Source organism: Biomphalaria glabrata, chromosome 4 (assembly GCF_947242115.1).
Source record: "Biomphalaria glabrata chromosome 4, xgBioGlab47.1, whole genome shotgun sequence".
Taxonomy (NCBI): Eukaryota; Metazoa; Mollusca; class Gastropoda; family Planorbidae; genus Biomphalaria; species Biomphalaria glabrata.
Window position 1 is genome coordinate 17,019,467 of NC_074714.1, and position 21,388 is coordinate 17,040,854.

Sequence of the window (21,388 nt, forward strand, 5' to 3'; positions counted from 1 at the left end):
TCGTGTACATGGGTAATATTTGTGTACATGGGTAATATTGGTGAACTTGAATAATGCTTGTGTACAGGAGTATTATTGGTGTACATGGGTAATATGTGTGTACATTAATAATATTTTAATGTACTGGAATAAATTCTTGTGTACATGACAATAACTGTGTACTACGGCACCTTTTATGCACAGGAGTTTTGTCTGCACTGCAGAACTAAGGTGTGAGACTCGCCCAAAGGTGTCCCCCTCCTCTGTCCCTCCCTTAAATATTCGTTTCTCTTGAAAAGATCAAATTCAATGTGATCACTAGACTTGTAGGATCGAGAACAAAGATTGCCAAGTAATGGAGCTCTCACTGACGCTGGGGGAAATTACTAGGCCAAGTTCAGGCTCTTTGTAGGGATTTACTGGCGTAGTGGAAGGTTATTAACTGGTGATTAGAGGTCAATTCTGTCTCACTACACGAGAAACCTTTTTTTTTCTTCTTTCCTTCTTTTTTTTTTTAAAGATGGGAGATTAAGAGAGAGTGTGAGAGAGAGAAAGTGTGTGTGTGTAAGAATGAGAGAGAGTGTGTGTGTGTATGAAAGAAAGTGTGTGTGTGAAAGAGAATTAGTAAAACATTAATAAAGAGCGTGAAATAAAAAGTTAGGCATTCAGAAAAGAAAAGTCGAACTTGTGATCCCTAGGCTGCTAGATTAATCCTTATGCATTATTATTATGAATGTATTGTTATTAATTAGGTATTGCTATTGTGAATCTATCGCTATTGTGAATCTATTGCTATTGTGATTATAATATAATTATCATTATTGTGAATGCATTTGTTATTGATAATGCTTAAATACTTTTTTTAAAATACGAATTAAATCCTTCTTCAGCGATTGATTGTGTAGTAACAGCTTATTTTACAATTAGGTGTACCAATGTATGGATATTATTACAACATTTGAGTGTCTTCGTACCAAACCATTTGCCTTATTGCTTGTTCTATTTTATCAAATGTAAACATTTGTAAATATAAAAATATTTTTAGGATTTTTAAGATTATTACCTTTAGGAAATCGAACGCACAAACCATTGAACGTGAATTAACATAATTGAATTAAAAATCTTAAAACAAAACTAAGCACAATTCATGCTCCCTGATTAAAAGAAATAAAAGGAACTCAGCATTAGAATGACACAATTATAGTATATGTTTTATTACAATGGTATTACCAGTATAGTCTTATATCTTGTGTGGTCTAATTCGAAAGTATTTTCATTTGCAAAGATTTTTTTAAACCAGCGATAATATAGTATTATCATTGCATACAAAGTTTTGTCAGTACATACACAACGACACATACATGGACACAAACACTAGAATCATTCCAATACTACCTAGAAAAGAAATCACATATGATTAGGCTCAGTAAGTAAATGTACAAGTATTCAAAGACCAGTTTAGAATAGTACCAGAGCTGAGGACTAGACCTTGTGAAATGGTTAGACATTGATTCAGTTGTAGCAAATTTATGACAAAATGGTTTCGGGTCCCTCTAAAGCAGGGGTTCTCAGCCTGTGGGTCGCGACCCCCTTGGGGATCGATTGACGATTTGCCAGGGGTCGCCTAAGAACATCAAAAATAAGGATTGTTATTGTCTTTTCTTCTATTGCTGTGTGTGTCTATTTGGGGGGGGGGGGGTCGCGGCAGAGTGGTATATTGTAAAAAGGGGTCGCCAAGCTTAAAAGGTTGAGAACCGCTGCTCTAAAGCTTTATAAGTCGCCAAGCTAACGTTGACAAGTCTAAGAAATTTATTTCCTTTCTACATGTAACAGGGAGAAGAAAAACACTAACACAATCTTTGATTAAGTGTAGTATTACCAGTTACTTTGGATCTGTCATGCAAGCTAACTATAATAATTCTGTGCCGATTATAAATATTTTTACCAATTGTTTTGCTTAGCATAATTTCAAGATTTTAGCTTTCTCACTACGCTATGATCCTATCACGTGTCTGGAAAATGGAAAGGGGTGGGGGAGAAAAAAAGGGGGTATTTGGGTGATCGCTTTTTAAATGCATTTATTTTTTAAAAAATGTAAACGACCTGAATTCAAACTCGAGGGCTAAAGCCTGATCACCCTCACGTTAACCACTGTGCCAGGGAAGTGCTTATGGGAAAAAAAAGTTTTTTTGTGTTAGTTTTAAAATTTTCTCTTTGCAAAGTATAAAGAGGACTAATTCAGCTTATACCACCATATTAGTCAAGTTCAAGTTCTTTCCCTTGTTCGAGATACTGAACAAAATAATTAATTACCAATAGTTAATTAACTGTTTTAAAAATGGATTTTTGTTTTGTCAGGTAAAAGAAATAAGTATGCAAAATTTGAGCTTAATCCGAGACTGGGTGTGGAAGAAATAACGTGTACAAACATTTTACCAGATAGACTGATAGACATTATGCAGTAAATACACAACGAAAATTGCTTTGTAACAGAGAATGGTGTGATATCCGTGATCGAGTTGTCTGACTTAACTGGCATTGAACTGACATCTGCCAGACATGTGTCAGCACAACTTATGGATATTATCGAAATTACTTTGGCCGTGTTTGATAACGTCAAAAGAGGAATCTGTGGCTAAGTGGCTACCCAAAAAGATGGATCTGTGGCTAAGTGGCTACCCAAATAGAGGGATCTGTGGCTAAGTGGCTACCCATATAGAGGGATCTGTGGCTAAGTGGCTACCCAAATAGAGGGATCTGTGGCTAAGTGACTACCCAAATAGAGAGATCTGTGGCTAAGTGGCTACCCAAATAGAGGGATCTGTGGCTAAGTGGCTACCCAAAAAGAGGGATCGAGTTCAAATCCCGATTCAAGATGAGTTCTATTTGCTGAGCGCCTAAAGGCAGCACGGACTCCTCCTCCTTTCCCCAAGTGAGATTAGACCATAACACACGGGTCAAACTAAAGATTATTGAGCTAACAAAGTATGAACTGATGGTCGTGCCTGTATCAAAAGTGGATTACAAAATATCTACTAGAGAAAATCTTTTTATGTCTATTTGCGGCGATATTTTTGTTTTAAATTGTGACGTCTAAGATGAGTAAAGATTTGAACTAGGTCTTTGGGTTTGCAGCTGTGTAATCTGTCACTCAATACTCCCTAATTCGTTCATTTCACTTTAAAAAAAATTAATGTTGCACATAAATTAGAATAATAAATAAAACATTTTCTCAGCCACTATCCACGCGACACTGGCCAAGGAGAAGGTAAGAATATATACAGAAGTCGACTCAATAGATGCGCAGCCAGGTCATTGCCCGAGTACACTAGAGACTTTCTCAACAGAGCCCTTTGTTACTTAACATTGCGCTGTACTCGTTCATTACATTGGCCCTTGGGGAGGGGTGGCACTGGCGGATCCAGGGCCCCCCCCCCCTCAAACGTTCTGGATCTGCTAGTGACGGGTGCACTTATGTCATTTTATAATGCAAGCTTTGTGAAATGACTGTTTTAAATGCATGCACCCTTTTCAAAAAATACGAATAGATATATATATAGTAAATTGTAATTTTCAGTATACAATAAAATGTTAAGCATGAAAAGGTCAAAGTATGCTTACATGCAATAAATGTAATTTGCATATTATTATATACTTATATTCAAAATAACCTGGAGTTGCGATATGTTGCCAAATGAATTGTACATGGTATTAATGTATTAGCTTTGAACTCTAGAAATAATATACAGTAGGACTTATTTAGTGAGCTAAAATTATTTACTGTCATTGACGTGAGGTTTGGTATGTATATCAAACGGTAAACATTTTATCAAACATACAAACACAGCGTTATAAATAGATCACACATTGGTAGTATTCAATCAATCAGACAAATCCAATCTTTCAATGCCACGTCTAAGGAAATAATGGGTAGCAATCTTCTTAGTTTATTTTACATAATGTCCAGATTTCACAATGCAGTGGGTTTCTGTTCGTGATAATGGCTTGTTGATACTACCTTATCCGTGTATGACTATGATTGAGGTGAAATCGTTTAATAACATAAACTTAGGTATCAGATCATCCTCGGTGATAAAGCGAGTTGGTTAGCGGGTGTCATCAAACTGAGAGCAGGCACTGTTTCTAATATTCAGTGAAGTGACATTTCGTTGCAGCTAAAAATTTCCATTTGTAGTGACAATTATTTCTCAGAATAAACTTAAAATCCTTCCAACATAAATGTGGTTGATTTTAAAAGTTTGTGTTTGAAGACCCTTCAGTTTTCAAATCAATGACAAAGCTGAAAGTCATAGATTTTTATATAGTGCAGAGTTTCATCTACGGCGTATGACCTAAATAATGAGCTATCTGATATATCCGGTGCATAGAAGATAGGAAGTGTTGATTATCTATGCATTCTAGAAGCTATACGATTTTTTCTGCACTTTGTAGGACTGTAAAATCCCATTTCTAAACTGTATTCTTTCATATTTAGTTGGCAACGTAAGCTCTTTAAATATAGTGTATCTGACATTGTTCACAATCAAAAATTTAACGTGAAAATCACCAACACGATGCTTTCACGTAAAATTTTCATTGCAAAGTTATATTGCTTTCACCTACATGCCATTTGCTCTCACTTGCAAGTATATTGCTTCAACTTTCATGTCAATAGCTCTCACTTGCAAGTATATTGCTTCAACTTCCATGTCAATAGCTCTCACTTGCAAGTATATTGCTTCAACTTCCATGTCAATAGCTCTCACTTGAAAGTATATTGCTTCAACTTCCATGTCAATAGCTCTCACTTGAAAGTATATTGCTTCAACTTCCATGTCAATAGCTCTCACTTGAAAGTATATTGCTTCAACTTTCATGTCAATAGCTCTCACTTGAAAGTATATTGCTTCAACTTCCATGTCAATAGCTCTCACTTGAAAGTATATTGCTTCAACTTCCATGTCAATAGCTCTCACTTGCAAGTATATTGCTTCAACTTCCATGTCAATAGCTCTCACTTGCAAGTGTATTGCTTCAACTTCCATGTCAATCGCTCTCACTTGCAAGTATATTGCTCGGTTCTTTCACTACAATTTTCGCACTGCACTTGACAGCACCAGTGGAACTTGCAGGAACACTTATAGTTGCGCGTGTGCTGGTGCGTGTTATATCCCCTCCCGCAGCACATCAGGTCGCAGCCTTCTGAGGCGTTAGAAGTCCGGTTGCAGGAGCGACCTTTCGTGCCCAGAGAACGAACGCTCTCATCGTAGTCGCAATAGTTAGGCGAAGGAATCAGAAACACCAGGTGGCTTCGCCTGGGCTTCCGGTGAGGTCTTTTGGAACGTTTAAGAATAAGTGAGATGGGCTGCCGAGACCTGCCGCCCACGTAGGATGCCACAAGCTTGGCTTTTTTGTAGCGCTTTTTCAGGGCGTCGCCGATTTTCCTGAATGGAGGAAGCGTCGTCCAGCAGGTTTTGACTGTGCAGGATCCGGAAACTCCGTGACATTTGCAATCTGTGCTCATGTTGTCTTTGACAGCCTGGTAAAGATCAATAATAAAACATCTTTAAAACATCTTCAAAATTATTTCTTTGGTATAATACTAAAAAAGTAATAACTTTTAACTCGTCTTCTAAATTTTAATATATTTAATGTTCTTGCCCAGAAACCTGAATGATTTGCATGAATGGGTTGCCTGAGCTAGCCAGGAAAACTAGTGACTTGGCAGATTTTAAGTCATTGGTTAATATGCATGATTCAATGCATGACGCTTAGGACGTAAATATCTTCTTTTTTGAAGTAACGTCTGTATTATATAAGATAAGATAAGATAAAGCTCATTATCGATAACTGGTAGTTCATTTTGTTTTCAAGTGAAAAACAACGCCTAATGGTTCTCAGAAATCGCTCTTCTGACTTATATTATTATTAATTTTTTTTAATCCAGAAGTAGCAGAAGTAGCATTATTGATTATAAGTTCATTTGTTTCCAATTGTAAAACAACGCCCATTGATAAAAAAAGAAACTTTAATTTTACTTTAGACAATCAAAACAAGAGTATGTTTTGATTATTCCTTGTCCACGGGCGGATCCTGATAGGGACGACTCTGAGTTTGTGTTATTTTATTTAAAACCTAAAATTCTGTGGGACTTAATCAAGATCTCTGTCTTGAAAGAAAGTGAACGAATAAAATTGAATGCACTTACAAGACCTACCGTATTTCTGTCATCTCATTTTACTGTAAACAGCGCATGCGCTCGAGCATATTTAGACATTCATACACTACACACACACACACACACATAAACTCTTGTATAGACTGTGAATTGGTTTGTGAATTGGTTTGACTCTGCTTGCATTGAACGTTCTCCATTTATTGACATTTTAACAATATTTTCATCGGGTTAGCGTGTAAGGAGAGAGAGACACGAGACACGAGAAAGGAAATGAAAGGAAGTCACGGGTGAGGACAGATATCTGAAGAAAGTCTTCTTTCAATTTTATATATTTGTATGACACAAACTGTAAAGAGGCTAACGAGACTCTTGTTTAAAACACTTCACAGGCTACGCCAGTCAAAGGACGCCATCAAACAGAAGGAAATAGTCGGACAAACAGAGTCTAATACCTTACAATGGAATTTTTTTTTTTATTTCTCTCTTTCTTTTACCCTTTTCCGTTTGTTTCTCTATTCAGTTTAACTCTCTATCCCTGCCTCCCACTCCCTGCCTCTCACTCCCTGCCTCCCACTCCCTGTCTCCCACTACCCCGCCCCTCCCTTCTCCCTTTTTACCCTTTTTTAATATTTAGACTTTTATTTAATACTTCATCGTGCACACCCTATCGTGTGGGTTATATTTCGTCCCCCCCCTTCTCCATTCCGTGAATGTACCCCATTGATGGGTAAACATCCCTTAATCAAATACAAACGTTTATTCACCATCCGCACACACACACACACACACACATATAACTAACACCGACAATGTTAAAAGTCTGCGGTACCGTCGTACAGGTAGAGGTGGGCTCTCTAAGACCGCCCTCTCATCTACACCTTCAGGGCGGACTGGAAGAATGCAATATTTATTAAATATGCGAATGCCAATAACGAGGGTACATGTTAACCCTTTGAAGCTTCCACCCACAATTCCCCCCCCCCCACCCTCCCTTTTTCTCAATTGTTTTCAAACATTTCCAAGTAAACAAAAAAAAAAGCTATGTTGCCCTGACTTCCCCCCACACACACATATAGGATGCATAGCGCGTCGCGAGCCTTTTATAAAACAGAAGTACCTGGTGGGGGGGGGGGGCGCGGGGGTAGGTTTACGGGAGAAGTTTTAAGGGAACCTTATAGAAATCGTAAATCTAAAATAAACATACGTGGCAGACGCTAAGGTCCTAACCCAGTCAATACAAGTACAATCGAACATGTTGAAATCTTTTAAAACCGAATAATTTCCCTTCAATAGAGAGAGACCGTTTACACAAGGAAATGTTGACATTGCTAGTTGTTCATTACAGTTTTTTTTCGGCTAACACATTTAAATATATACCAGCTTTAAGAAAAGAGAAAAAAAAACTAAAGGGAAAAAAAAGATAAAGAAACAGGGCCTTTGAAACTGTTTTCTTAATTTTAACTCCTTTATTCTTCTCGTTTTCTTTACATCCAGTGAACTTATGTGATGACGAGTAGTCTCTCCTTCATCTAAGTATGTTCAGCTCTATTGAGTTATCTCTCGAGTCTATGGCAATGCTGTGTTTGAATAGTAAGATGAAGTAACTCTTACTTGCAACGTTCTCGTGTTAATCCAAAGTTTAACACCACGATGATGTGATGTTAGAATCAGCAGAAACAGCCAAACACAGAAAAGGCTTCAGGAGTAAACCCTGAGAAAAAATCAGGAGCCATTGACTCTTAGACAGCTTGCAGCCTGCTACATCCTGGCAGAACTTTGCCGCTGATCCTAAACTGTATCGGTGTTTAGCCCGTTCCTTTGTACACACCAGCTGTGTGGAGAGGGGAGAACCGCTGTATGGGCGACATTGATCAAACCATTACCAATGCCCAGTCTCATTGGCCTAGGATTTGAACCCTCCCCTATTTGACACTCTACCACTGTGCTAGCGAAGTGCTTATGAAAGTGTAATCTTTTATAGTTAAATATTGTTAGCTTCAAACTTTAAAGCGTCGACCTAGAAAGGGGTCTAATTCAGCTTATATCACCACATATCAAGTACCATTTCTTTCCCTTGTTCGAGATACCAAACAAAAATAATGTATTAATGTATACCAATAATTGGTTAAATAGTTCGATTATTTGTTTTGCTTCACAATGTACACTCTCTACGTTTTAGACTGTTGTGTTGTGAGGTAAAAGAAATAATTGTACAAAGTTTCAGGTTGATCCGAGTTTGAAGTTTGAATGTCGGAGAAATAACGTGTACAAACTTTTGACCAGACAGTCAGAAATGAAGACAATATACATGAAGGGAACAAACCTGTTATGACCATGTCAAAAAAGTGTTTTACAATGTCACAAATACTTATTTGTTGAGCCAAGGGCTATTGTAAAAAAAAATAAAAAAAATCAGGTACACAATAAGTGGTCTAGTCAAGAACAGTAAACACTTCACTACTTGAATGAGTTGTTGTTCCTGAACCATATCTTTCTAATAAGTTAATCTGACTTGGTGCTATTTGACACTTGATAATAACAAGAGCTTGTCTTCGAATCCGAAGATGAAAGAGGAGCGCAGTATTTCACCAGAATAAGGAGACACTTCGTCCACGTTCATTAAATCGCTTATTAAATGATCTTGGTTGTATTTCGTCCAAACCAGACAAGTGACTCACTGTGAGAAGGGCTTGTGGGGGGGAACGGGCATACCATAATTTGCCCAAATGATATTTTGCCTACTACTTTTCAAGTATATTTCCAACCTGCCCCCCCCCCCCCCCCCATCTTTTCTCCGACATTTCCTCAGCCAGGCTACTTGAACCAGACAGGGAAAAAAAAAGATGACCTGTAAAACAAAGAAGGGAGAAATGAAGACGCCCTCCCACGCTGGGAACTAATGAAATGTAAACGCCCCGAATCCCCTCAAATGTTCAGTAATATAGCGCCCCTCTACGTCCCCCGCGGCTTTCTCCCCCCCTCCCAATACAGTCTAATCTTTTCTTTCTCTTTCTGTGTAGAGAATTACATTTTTCTTTTCTTTACAACCGCAGCGTACAATCATAATTCATTCTCCGAGAGCACTGAAGAGGAAGAAAAGAGAACTCCCAAGTCCAGGAGATCAAAGGCTCGGCTCGAGGGTTCTCTCCTCTTTGATAGCTTCTTTAAGTGATGATTGCATTGCCACCAATATTTCCCCGATCTACAGAGTCAATCTGACCTAATTGCATTGATTTATTAAGTGTGGTTAGACCAGACCCATTGGCCGCCTGCTTCGGCATATGGGGAAAAAAAAGGGTAGAGGGAGAGATGTTAACCAGGGCATGGGGGTTTCTTCGGAAATTCCCACAAGTGATTTATACCTGCGTTTCAGATTTCCCTAATTTCGACGGGAAATCTTACGATCTTAAGAGAAGTTGTAAATTTTTTTCCCTATAGTTTCAAGAAAGTGGACCTCATTAGAGATTTCCCCGCCCTCCTCCTTTCTCCGTCAATGAAATTAAATAAGGAACGTTACATAGAACCTATGTTAACTATAAAGGGAAAGAACCTACCCAGTCCAGACAATGAAAATCTCTGAGAAGAAACGAAAGTCTGTGATTTAAAGCTTTTTAGTTAATCCTTGTAATCTGTGGCTTTAGGGACTGTTCATAAATGACGTCTAGCTTAGCAAAAAAAAAAAAAAAAAAAAAAGGGGCTGAACACACAGGCATTTTTGAGGAGTGAGAAAGAAAGGCTTGTTTTGCGAAAGTTGACGTCACACCAACATATGAGCTCATGCTCAATTAATCTCGACTCAAATAACAACATACACATGCACGCATATATTAAGTACCCGATGACATCATTGATTGCTCATCTAATCATTGTTTTCCAGGGGTATTTACATTTTTTTCAAAATTTTCTTTAACCAATCTCATCCATCTCCTTTCCCACCTGAGGATTACAGGGGCGGCAACTGGTTATTGAATCCCAGCCGTGCACTCTCTTGATGGTGAAGGAAAGAATTCGTAAAACTCTGTCCGTAGTGTGGACCTATAAGCTCCCTTTTCAGACTTTACGATCAATGGGTCAGATGAATTAAAAGTCTTCTGTGGGCCAAGGTTAACGAGGGTGTCGTGTGGCAAGCACAACAACCTAACGAGATCTATAAATAATTAGAGGAAATAGGAAACAACTCACATTTGATAAGATCATTTATTCCACTTGAAAGAGCCAGCGATTCACAGCCCAATACCGAAAAATCACAATCATTTCCCACTTCATATATTAGATTGAAAAACTATATCAAAACGGTGACTTCATTCAAATGTGTCACAGTTTCTCACTGTCGACTGATCAAGCGAGATTTGTGTACGTCTCTTAACCCACTGCCAACTCTTCAGTCGTATCTTCTACGAACTCCAAGCGAGAAAGGCATTTGTCCTTACATTCTAGCAAACATAATGTCATAATAAAATAAGAATTTCCATATATAAAATGGGATTGAATTATACTCAGAAATCTTTTTTTTTTATAATAATTTACAGTGTGATTAAATTAATGTTGCGTTTCAATTAGAAAAATAATTTCATTTAATCAGTGCTGTTAAATATAAACTTTTAATTTTTTTTTTAAAGATACGTATTAATAAAAAATGTTAATATGTTTAAGTATCACATACTCATAAGAAGTATCTCAATTAGACTCTATTTGAAAATTCATATTGGTAAAACAAACACATACACTAGAACATATTGCACATATAAACAGTTGTATGTAGTCTGTCTGTCCGTCCCGTCCGATTTCACCAAGCTTGATAACATGTTAAAAATAAGTGCAACATCTACATTTGATCACCCGAAAGCGAAAACTTTTGTTTAAAATGAATATCGTCACATTCGTGTAATCTTCTTTTAATGACATAGGAAAAGATAGCCAACTTTAAAGAAATAATTAAAACACTTTTATCTATAATATAAAGCAGAAAGTATGTATGTATGTATGTATGTCCCACATAGAAGTCAAAACCGTTTGACCAATCTTGATAAAACTTGGCATAAATGTTCCTAGTGTACTAACTGGAACCGTAGCGTATGTTAAGTAGCCCTAAAACAAACTTAAAACCCTCAAAAAAAAGTTGTCCAACTCTATAAAATTATTACTATTTCATGGATCTAGGCCATGTTTACATGACACAAAATCGAAAGAATCTAGATCTAGATCTAATTTTAAGAGCTGCACTTTGCATGTATAGTATTTTACTTTGACACATGAAAATACAAAAAGAGTCTTCAAATGTGTGTTTCAAAAGCATTTTTACATAAATTCGTTCCTTATACCTGCGAATTTAGACGTACTGACGTACTTTATAATCCCATTTATTAACAAATCGGGTAAACCAGTTTTAATTTTACTTTATATCCCATTTATCTCGCGCTTATTTCGTTTTTAGCGGCCCCGAAAGGGGAAAAGACGCTATTAGTTTTGTGTGGAATGTCTGTCCATCCGTCCTTCCGTCCGTCCGTCCCGTTTAGATCTAGTAAACTAAAAAAGATAGTGAAAATCCGACATCATAATATTTTAGACCATTCAAAGTTCTGATGCAATGGCTACTTTTTTCTTTTCTGAAAGCTAAAAATCTAATTTTTTAAATCACTTATGCAAGCAGTTTTTCATAAAAATACACCACTTTTACAACTTTTCACTTTTAATAGCAACAGACACGGGAGGCTCTTTATTAGGGGAATCAATGCCTGTACATGTTTTAACACATTTATGCAAACGGTTGTAGAATTTTTTGTCAATTTTTATATTTTTTTTTTTTTACATTTGTATTGTTAATATATGTAAGTTCTGTTATACTAAATACTATATTTACATACACACACACACACACAAATGTTTACTATCTATATAATCTGATTATAATTTAAAACAACAATTAATAAGTAGTATTTCATATTATGGCGTGACCTGCATTGCCGTACAACTTCTATAGAACACGCCATCAAAGGAAACAAAAAATGGGGGGGGGGGTATTTTTTTTTTTTTACGGAAATGTTTTTTTCTTTAGGAATAATAAATTGACCCTTTACAAAACAATTAGATCAATTAGATATTCATTATAAGACATCAGTTAGGCCAGGTTCACATGTAACTTCACCTTCACTTTCACCTATCCTTTCGTCTGCTGGACCGCTGGGGCACCACACAAGATCTGTTAACCTTTTTTCTCCATTCTTCTCTGTCATTTGTTTTTTGATAGAATTTCATTCTGATAATAATGAAACCTGCCTTTTTTTTGCCTGGGTGGACACTTCGGCGGCCGATTTACGGTTTGTTTCCACACAAACTGTCTTTGTAACCTTGTTAATAGCTAAATTTATCTCTATTATAGATAGAAGATTTTAACAAATCGGGTAATTTCGTTTCCATAGTATATTATATTTGATATGGATGTATCGGTTAAACAGGTAAACCCATTTTTGCATTTTTGTGGCGAAAGAGAAAAAGTGAAAAGGAACATTATCTTGACATAGCTATAAATCCAATCTACTAGATTAGTACTACACAAACTGAGTCCCGCAGGCCGCGGGTAATGTCCAGCTACTAGTATGTAGAGAGAATGGTAGTAATGTCTGAATTATTAGAGAAATTGAAGAAATAATTAGGCCTATCTTGTATCCATGGGTGTAGCCAGGAAGGGGAGTTCAAACCTCCTCCTGAAATGAAATCCCCCCCGGGATGGGGGGGGGAGAGACGGGCTTTAGTGACTGATTTTTTTGCTTTGATTTTGTTTATTTTAGGTGAGATTTTAATACTAAACCATCACTTGCCCCAGCCAGCAAGGGGGTTTTGAGTTTAAAACCCATACCAGGGGGTTTTGAGTTTAAAACATCCTAACAGGGGATTTTGAGTTTAAAACCCCCTACCAGGGGGTTTTGAGTTTAAAACCCCTTACCAGGGGGTTTTGCAGTTAAATCCCCCTCTTCTATAAAACAAAACAAATAGAAAATGCAAGCGACAATCCCCAAATTCCAATAGCACAGTTAAGGAAGATTTTGATTTTTATACCCCCTCCAAAATGTACGATAAACCCTCTCTTCAATATGAAAAAAAAAAAGCAAATTATACACTCAAAATGTTATGAGCGTAGCTAAATGGGTTTTGACTCAGTTTTTAGTTAAACTCCCCTCCAGTGGAGTTTGAAGCTAAAATATACATCTTCAATAAAAATAAAGCAAATTACACACTCTAAAATCTATGAGCCTTGAAAAGGGGATTTGAGTTTAAACCCCCCACCAGCGGGGTCGGAAGCTAAAAAATACATCTTAAATGTAAAAAAAAAAAAAGCAAATTACGCAAATTCCGCATTGCCAAAAGGTGTTTTGAGTTTAAATCCCCCTTCAGAAAGGTTTGATGCTAAGATATACCTCTTCAATATAAAAAAGCAGATTAAACACTAAAATTATTTGAGCGTAGTCAAGCCAATTGGGGGTTTTGAGTTTAAACTCCTCTCCTCCAGATGGATTTGAGTTTGAAATCCCCCTACAAAGAGTTTTGAGGTGGGAAAACCTCTATCTTCAATATTATTCTAAAGCAAACTACAGTTACCAAATTCTATGATCGTATCTAACTGGTGTTTTGAATTTTAAAAAAAAAAACAAAGTCCTGAGATTTTTTAGTTTAAAACCCCCAACAGATGAATTTGACGATAAGACTTCCCTTTTCGATATAAAATCTAAAGCAAACTACAGTCACCTAATTCCAAGAGCGTATTCAAGAGAGGTTACACATTTCTACCAGTGGCGGATTAATAAAGTGCAGTGAATAGTCATCTGCCGAAATTGAAAAACACTAAATGTGGCTCAGCAAAAATGGCTAAGATAGATTTTAGGAGTCAGTTATAGAGATCGGGTCTAAATCAAAGAAATCCCATGCCGAGAAAGGGTGTGGGGAAAATAACGTGTTCAAAATTTCAAATAGACAGATAGACAGACGGACAGACAAAGTGAGCTTGTAAAAAAATTGCTAAGCTTTCAGAGGCCCGAGGGATGGGGGGGGGGGGGGTAAATGCGTGTTTTAACCTTTACATTTTTCTCAATTCCGTGAAAATAATAATTGACTTGACAGAAAAAAAAAAGAATTAAGTTTCGCATCGTCTGTAATTTATTCCAATCATTTACAACAAATGTAGCGATTGTATTAGGAGTGAACGCCAATTAAACGTTCAAGAGTCACAAGCCTTAGCTTGTTAAGTGTTTATTGTAATAGGGACAAGGAATTTCTTTTATCCACTATGCATTATTGATTTTTACCCAATTGATATATCGGGAACAAAAATTTGGACCTGTTGCCCCTTTGAAGTGAAACATTCCACCTCCTGGTGGGGGTTAATCAGACACATTGTGCGTGTGTGTACGTGTGGTCTGCTTCACGGCACGTTCTCTATCAATAGCTCTATAGATCACATCGATGCCCCGCCCTCTTTCCCTCTCCCCCCCCCCTCCCGGCCATTGGCCTAATGAGATGTGTGCAATGGCATGCAAGGGGAGAGAACAGTGGGGTACCTGTTTTAAGTCCTCTTTTAACGCGAGTGTAACAGAGTTATCTATCCGGTGAACAATGGGATCATTAAAAGACTAACCCAATGCGGAACAAGAAAGAAACTGATACAATTGAAAAGGGAAGGGAGACAAGAGAAGGTTTATATAGCAAGGGGAAGCTATTCGAAAAATTAGAAAAACTATATTTAGCTCATTTTATGGCATGTATCATTTTAGAAAATATGATATGTGCGAAGAAAAGCATCAAATCATAAAAGTTCCAATACTGTTCGTGCGCATTTGGAGGCAGCAAGCTAATAGCCAACATCCGACTTCTAGTCTTTTAACCCTTAAGGCGCGTGTGATAGTTTGGCCTCCAAACATTAGAATTGTAAGTCCATTTTGTATGCACCCACTGTAAAACAGCTCAGCACTTTAAAAGTTTAAGTGTTCTCTCGGCATGAGCCATCAATAAAACTATATTGTCAATCTGTCAGGAACTCTTCTTTAAAGAAGGCCTGAACACTGACCTGGACAGTACGACTCGGCAACGAGCTATTGGTTTAAACTGTCCACATGTTGTGACGTTGCAGGTCAGTGTTCAGGCCTTTTGTGATGAATGGTCTCGCTCTGTCACGTTGTCCTTTGGATACCTAAAAGCGTGAGTGAAATGACCGTAGCTGTTGGATTCTTATGTTAAAAGCATACACCTTTACACAGTTATATGTCGAGTATTTGTTTGCATAGACAAATGAATTTTTGAAGGAAAGCAGAATATAATGTTGAAAAAAAAATGCGTAAATTTCTTTGTACTTCTAAGTCTATGTAGCCCTCCATTTTTGTTTAGTTTTGTGTCTGTGTGTGTTTTGTAACGCTGGCTAAGTTTGACTAATGTTGTATACTAAGGTAAAGAAGTGGTTCTGAAATGTTGAAATTGTTGAAAGAATCATGGGAGATAATTGTTTTAAATTTCAGAGATTGTGTAGTCCGACTTGAGATATTGTCTGCATGATCTAAACATGCTGGCCTTGTCCTAACATGTTTTGTGACGAATACACAAAGATCGATGTATTCCGAGAAGAAATTTCTGCTTTGAAGCAACACGCGACAGAATTCCAACACGAGACTTAGGAACTTAAAGAGAAAACGAATTTGGAATAGAAGTATCAGATATTTGACCGTTCCTGAAAAAAAATGTATCATTTGACCCACGCAATCACACACACACACACCCATATACTAAAAGACTAGCCTACTTTACTTCAAATTCACAATATTGTGGGGCAATGGCGTCCACTTTTTTATCAGCCTGGAACCATTGAAAGTCCAATACGTAAGTCACAGCCCGCATCAATACAGAAAAAAAAAACAACCATCTAGTGGAATGAAACCAAACTTCTAAAGGCTTGAGAATGTCGACAGAAAGTTGGAATATGACGTAAAGCATTGCGTATAGGACCCGCTATGAATCGTCAGCTGTAGTACAGACATCACTGCAAGCCTCCACTTCAATTGAGCTGTAGTACATACATCACTGCAAGCCTCCACTTCAATTGAGCTGTAGTACAGACATCACTGCAAGCCTCCACTTCAATTGAGCTGTAGTACAGACATCACTGCAAGCCTCCACTTCAATTGAGCTGTAGTACAGACATCACTGCAAGCCTCCACTTCAATTGAGCTGTAGTACAGACATCACTGCAAGCCTCCACTTCAATTGAGCTGTAGTACAGACATCACTGCAAGCCTCCACTTCAATTGAGCTGTAGTACAGACATCACTGCAAGCCTCCACTTCAATTGAGCTGTAGTACATGCATCACTGCAAGCCTCCACTTCAATTGAGCTGTAGTACAGACATCACTGCAAGCCTCCACTTCAATTGAGCTGTAGTACAGACATCACTGCAAGCCTCCACTTCAATTGAGCTGTAGTACAGACATCACTGCAAGCCTCCACTTCAATTGAGCTGTAGTACATGCATCACTGCAAGCCTCCACTTCAATTGAGCTGTAGTACAGACATCACTGCAAGCCTCCACTTCAATTGAGCTGTAGTACAGACATCACTGCAAGCCTCCACTTCAATTGAGCTGTAGTACAGACATCACTGCAAGCCTCCACTTCAATTGAGCTGTAGTACAGACATCACTGCAAGCCTCCACTTCAATTGAGCTGTAGTACAGACATCACTGCAAGCCTCCACTCAGGGGCGTAACTAGGGATTTGGGGGCCCGGGGGGATTGACCTCTTTGGGGGCCCCTTGCATTTTGACATTCGACATATGACATGTAATAATGTACGCAAAAATATATAAGCCCCAAATCAAATTGGTTCAGTATATCAGTAAACTTAATAAAAAGTAATCAAGACTCTTTTAATGAATAATACCTTTGTTTATTAGTTAAATAATGCACAAGTGACAAATCTCAATTGATATCGCTTCACGTCGTGCATTATGTGCAGCAAAGAAATCTATAACATCAACTACATCGATACTTTCTGGTATTTGTGACTTCACTAACATTAAAACCATGATAAGCCTTTCTTGTGTCATTGTGCTCCTGAGATAGCTTTTGATGAACTTGAGCTTTGAGAATGATCTCTCACATGACGCAATGGAAGTGGCCTCAGTTAGCAGTATTCGGAGGAGGTTGCAAAGTTTGAGCACACGTAATTACCATATGAAGCCTGTTTCCTCAATATGTCTATTGGTGATTGTAGTACTGGTTTGTTGATGAAAAGTGCTCGTGCATCAATGACATCATTGAAAAAGCGATTTTCCATTTATTTCATCATACAAACAGGAAAAGTAGCACAGTTTGTCATAAGCGGGTCTTCATCTAACAGGTGTCTTGGTTCAAGAAGAAACCCAAAGGTATCCATTTTCTTTCCAGCCTTTAAAATCTGCCCCTTCATCTCCATATGAAATCTGTCCAGCACTTCTGTCGCAACACGTTTGAATTGCAGTTCTATTGACAGTCCTACATTAGAACTCAACTTCCCATCAAGTCTTTTCTTTCTTCTGGTTATTTTGATTATTATTATTATAGCTTTTATATTATATAGCGTTACTTTCATGCTTATAGCATGCTCAGAGCGCTTTGGTTCAATCTCATTTGTGGACCAGTGGGGGGGGGGGGGGGGGGTATCTAGGAGTTGGTTTTCCGTGCTGCCTTTTGGCGCTCAGTAAAAGCAACTCTGCCGAGTCGGGTGTCGAACCTCGAGCCCCCTTCTAGGTAGCCAAGACAAGCCAAGTTCAAGCGCACTTAGCCTTTTGACCACGCTTCCCACAGGGATTACAGGGAATACATAGTATTCACTACCTTCTTTTGCTTTTTTTAATGGATTGGGTTTTTGTCAGTTTCTCATCATTTTGCAGAAAGCATGAAAGGGTACTAATTTCTTTAGCAGCTTCCCGACTTTTGTAGTTTCTTCTGAACAATATAAATTGGGAGCAAGCTTTGACCAGAATTCAAGATAGGCAAAAAAATCTTAATTTTCCACTGCATGAAGAAGATTCTGTCCTAATATTATATGGTATTACGTCATTGTTGGTTGTTTATGTTTTGTGCGCAAGCAAAAGGATTCAGAGCATACAAAAGTGGGAAAGATCCATATCTACGTTATGCTCGAGTATAGAAATACTCCGATAAGTGGACTGCCGTATTCACCATCACAACTGATGACGAGAAGAAGACTCAGGGAATCATTCCAACTGATCCCAAACTATTGAAACCATCGGTAGCTGAAAATGCAGAGACATTACTCAACGAACGACAGATAAAAAGCAAAGTGAAATACAATGCAAAAGCAAGACTACCTAAAGATTATTCTGTCGGAGAGTTCGTCTAGGTCAAACATGGCAGAAAGCAGTTGTCATAAAAACATTCAGGACCCAGATCTTACATCATAAAGACAAACGATGGAAAAACATACAGAAGAAATCAACGTTTTTTGAATAAGAGTTTCGATGAAGACATCTCTGGGTACTATGATACCGATGAAGACAAAGAACTGCAAAGTGTTGAAACAAACGAAACAGACAGTTATAGACCAACGTCTAGAGAACTTGTTGTGCCAGTCAAGACAACCAGAAGTGGACGAATTGTTAAAGTTCCTAGTAGACAGGGCCGGCCTTACTCCACTGCAGCCTATGCGGTTGCAGTGGGCCCCGCGCTTTCATAGGGCACGCGCTAATTCTAAGTGTACATTATTAAATTACACCATTATAACGTATATAAAATAACAGGGTTTTCGTGACCTCCTGATTTCCCAGGGCCTCCAGGAAATCTCATGAAAAGGCAAAATATACGATAAAGTCCTGAACTTTTTTTGAATTTATTCAAATCTCCTGAAGAATAGACGAAATTGACATTTTGGGGTGCCTATAAATAAAAAGTGGCATTTCATTTGATAAAAATGTATTGCAAAGACGAAAGTAGGCCTATTTTTTTAATTCAAAAAAAATAATATTGACATTATGCTCATCCCTACCCAGACTAGGCCCCGCGCGATCCGTTTCGCATAGGGCCCCGCAAATGCTAGGGCCGGCCCTGCTAGTAGATATCACTCTTAAGAACTTTAAAAGGAAGGGTGTGATAGTAACTTCAAAAGGAAGGATGTGCTAATATTATATGATATTACGTCATTGTTTGTTGTTTATGTTTTGTGCGAAAGCAAAAGGATTAGATGGAAATAAAAAGAGAGTTTCCATTGGATTGAGGAAAAATGAAAAGAGGGGTAATAACTCGAGTGTGAAGTTTAATTCTGAAATTATAGACGCCAAACCCGAATAATGGACTATTCTTGCATTATTAAGAATAACTTTTAGATCTGTTATACTCGATTCTGTAAATTTTGCTTCAATGTTAATTAGTTTAGCCATAAAATACTCGCCATTTAGATCTATTATTAGTAAAGGTAACAAGATACCTAGAATTCGCTGAATGTCATGCAGTTTTATTTGTGGCAACAAAGTTTAAAATGTAAAAGAAACTTTAGAACAAACTTTGATCTCTGTGGGAAAATATATTTGTAAAATGTCAACAAAGTCAACGTACTGATAGACCTAGATCTAGGTTTAGTCTTTGTGATAAATTTTTAATCCATAAATGTTGAAAAAAAAAGACACCCGTTGACACTATTTGTCAATCAAATATATTAATTTATGTATTTACAAATAAATTTCGGACACCCATTTGGGGGCCCCCCCTAGGTCGGGGCCCGGGGGGATTTTAAATTTCTCCCCCCTCCCTCCCCCCTTAGTTACGCCACTGCCTCCACTTCAATTGAGCTGTAGTACAGACATCACTGCAAGCCTCCACTTCAATCCTGACTTCAGTTCACAACCATTTCGACATTTTTACGCCACTTTAACACAAAAATCTTATATTGCGACAAGAAGATACAATTTTGATGACATTGAGATGGGGTTAGAACAAGATTTATGGATTGAGATGTGACTATCGTATGTTAGACGGACTTGAAGATGTGACTATCATAAGTTTGACGGGCTTGGAGATGTGGCTACAGTTGGTTTCTTATTCTTTTTTTAACTTTAAAGCATTTTTTTTTCAAATGCAAAAGTTTTAAAATAAAAATTCCGACCAGTTCCACATATCCATACATCACATGATACATGTCGTTTAATGAGACCAGACTCACTGTAAACGGATTCACTGGAACCAGACTCACTGGAAACAGACTCACTGGAACCAGACTCACTGGAAACGAACTCACTGGAAACAGACTCACTGAAACCAAACTACTGGAAACGGACTCACTGGAAACAGACTCACTGGAAACGAACTCACTGGAAACAGACTCACTGAAACCAAACTACTGGAAACGGACTCACTGGAAACAGACTCACTGGAAACGAACTCACTGGAAACAGACTCACTGAAACTAAACTCACTGTAAACAGACTCACTGGAATCTAAGTCTAGATACAGTATAATTTTATTTTAGCAACAGTTCATTGATTTCTGTTATTATAATATTTTTGAAAAGATTTTTACTTGAACATAAAATTATACTCTACGCAGCTGTTTAGATCTTTAAAGTTGTATACACTCTTCTTCTCTTATCTCCCGCTCTCTTCTTCCTCCTTCCTTTCTCTTTCTTACTCTGTCTTTCTGCCTCTATCTCTCTCTCTGTATCACTCCCTGCGATTCACTCTTTGGCTTTGTCTCTCTTTCTTACAGGCACTCACTCCATCACACATTTCTAGAATGTTAATTTCCCAAAACAAATATTGCCTTTGCCACATGAAAGTTCCGGACGGAACGAGTTGGGCGCATGCGTTGGGGAAATCGTAGGAAAGGCGAAATTAGGGCAGAGGTGGAGGGAGGGGTATACGTTTCACTACGTCGTGTAGGTACCTGCTGACGTGTTGTAACACCTCTGGGAGGGTGTAAAGGAAGGCAGCCGCTTTGATCAGATGACATGCTGTCATTTCGTCACGTAAGCATGTTACTTCTAGATGGGACAATTCCGTGAGTCTCTGACCCTGACCGTAACCCGGACTCTTGTTGATTTTATTAAGACCATCGCCCTCTCTTGCCAATATTGCGAAGAGCATGTAAAGTAGCAAGTAATTTTGTAGACAAATTGTGAAGAAGAAATGAAATGTACTTTAATTTTCTAAACGTTCTAGACTCTTATTAATGTAAAGATCATCAAATACCAGAGGTTTAAGTC

General features: G+C 37.9%; 1 protein-coding gene across 4 annotated transcripts in view; it reads right to left on the reverse strand.

The window, feature by feature from the left end:
- Positions 1–1,163: 1,163 nt before the first annotated feature.
- LOC106053096 (protein Wnt-7b-like) overlaps positions 1,164–21,388 on the reverse strand; it is a 134,853-nt gene continuing 114,628 nt past the window's right edge. For all 4 annotated transcript variants that reach the window (XM_056026725.1, XM_056026726.1, XM_013208576.2 and 1 more), the window contains one exon: positions 1,164–5,518. In XM_056026725.1, the coding sequence (XP_055882700.1) occupies positions 5,036–5,518 (483 nt within the window). In that variant the 3' untranslated portion in view covers positions 1,164–5,035. The remainder of the gene's footprint in view (positions 5,519–21,388) is intronic.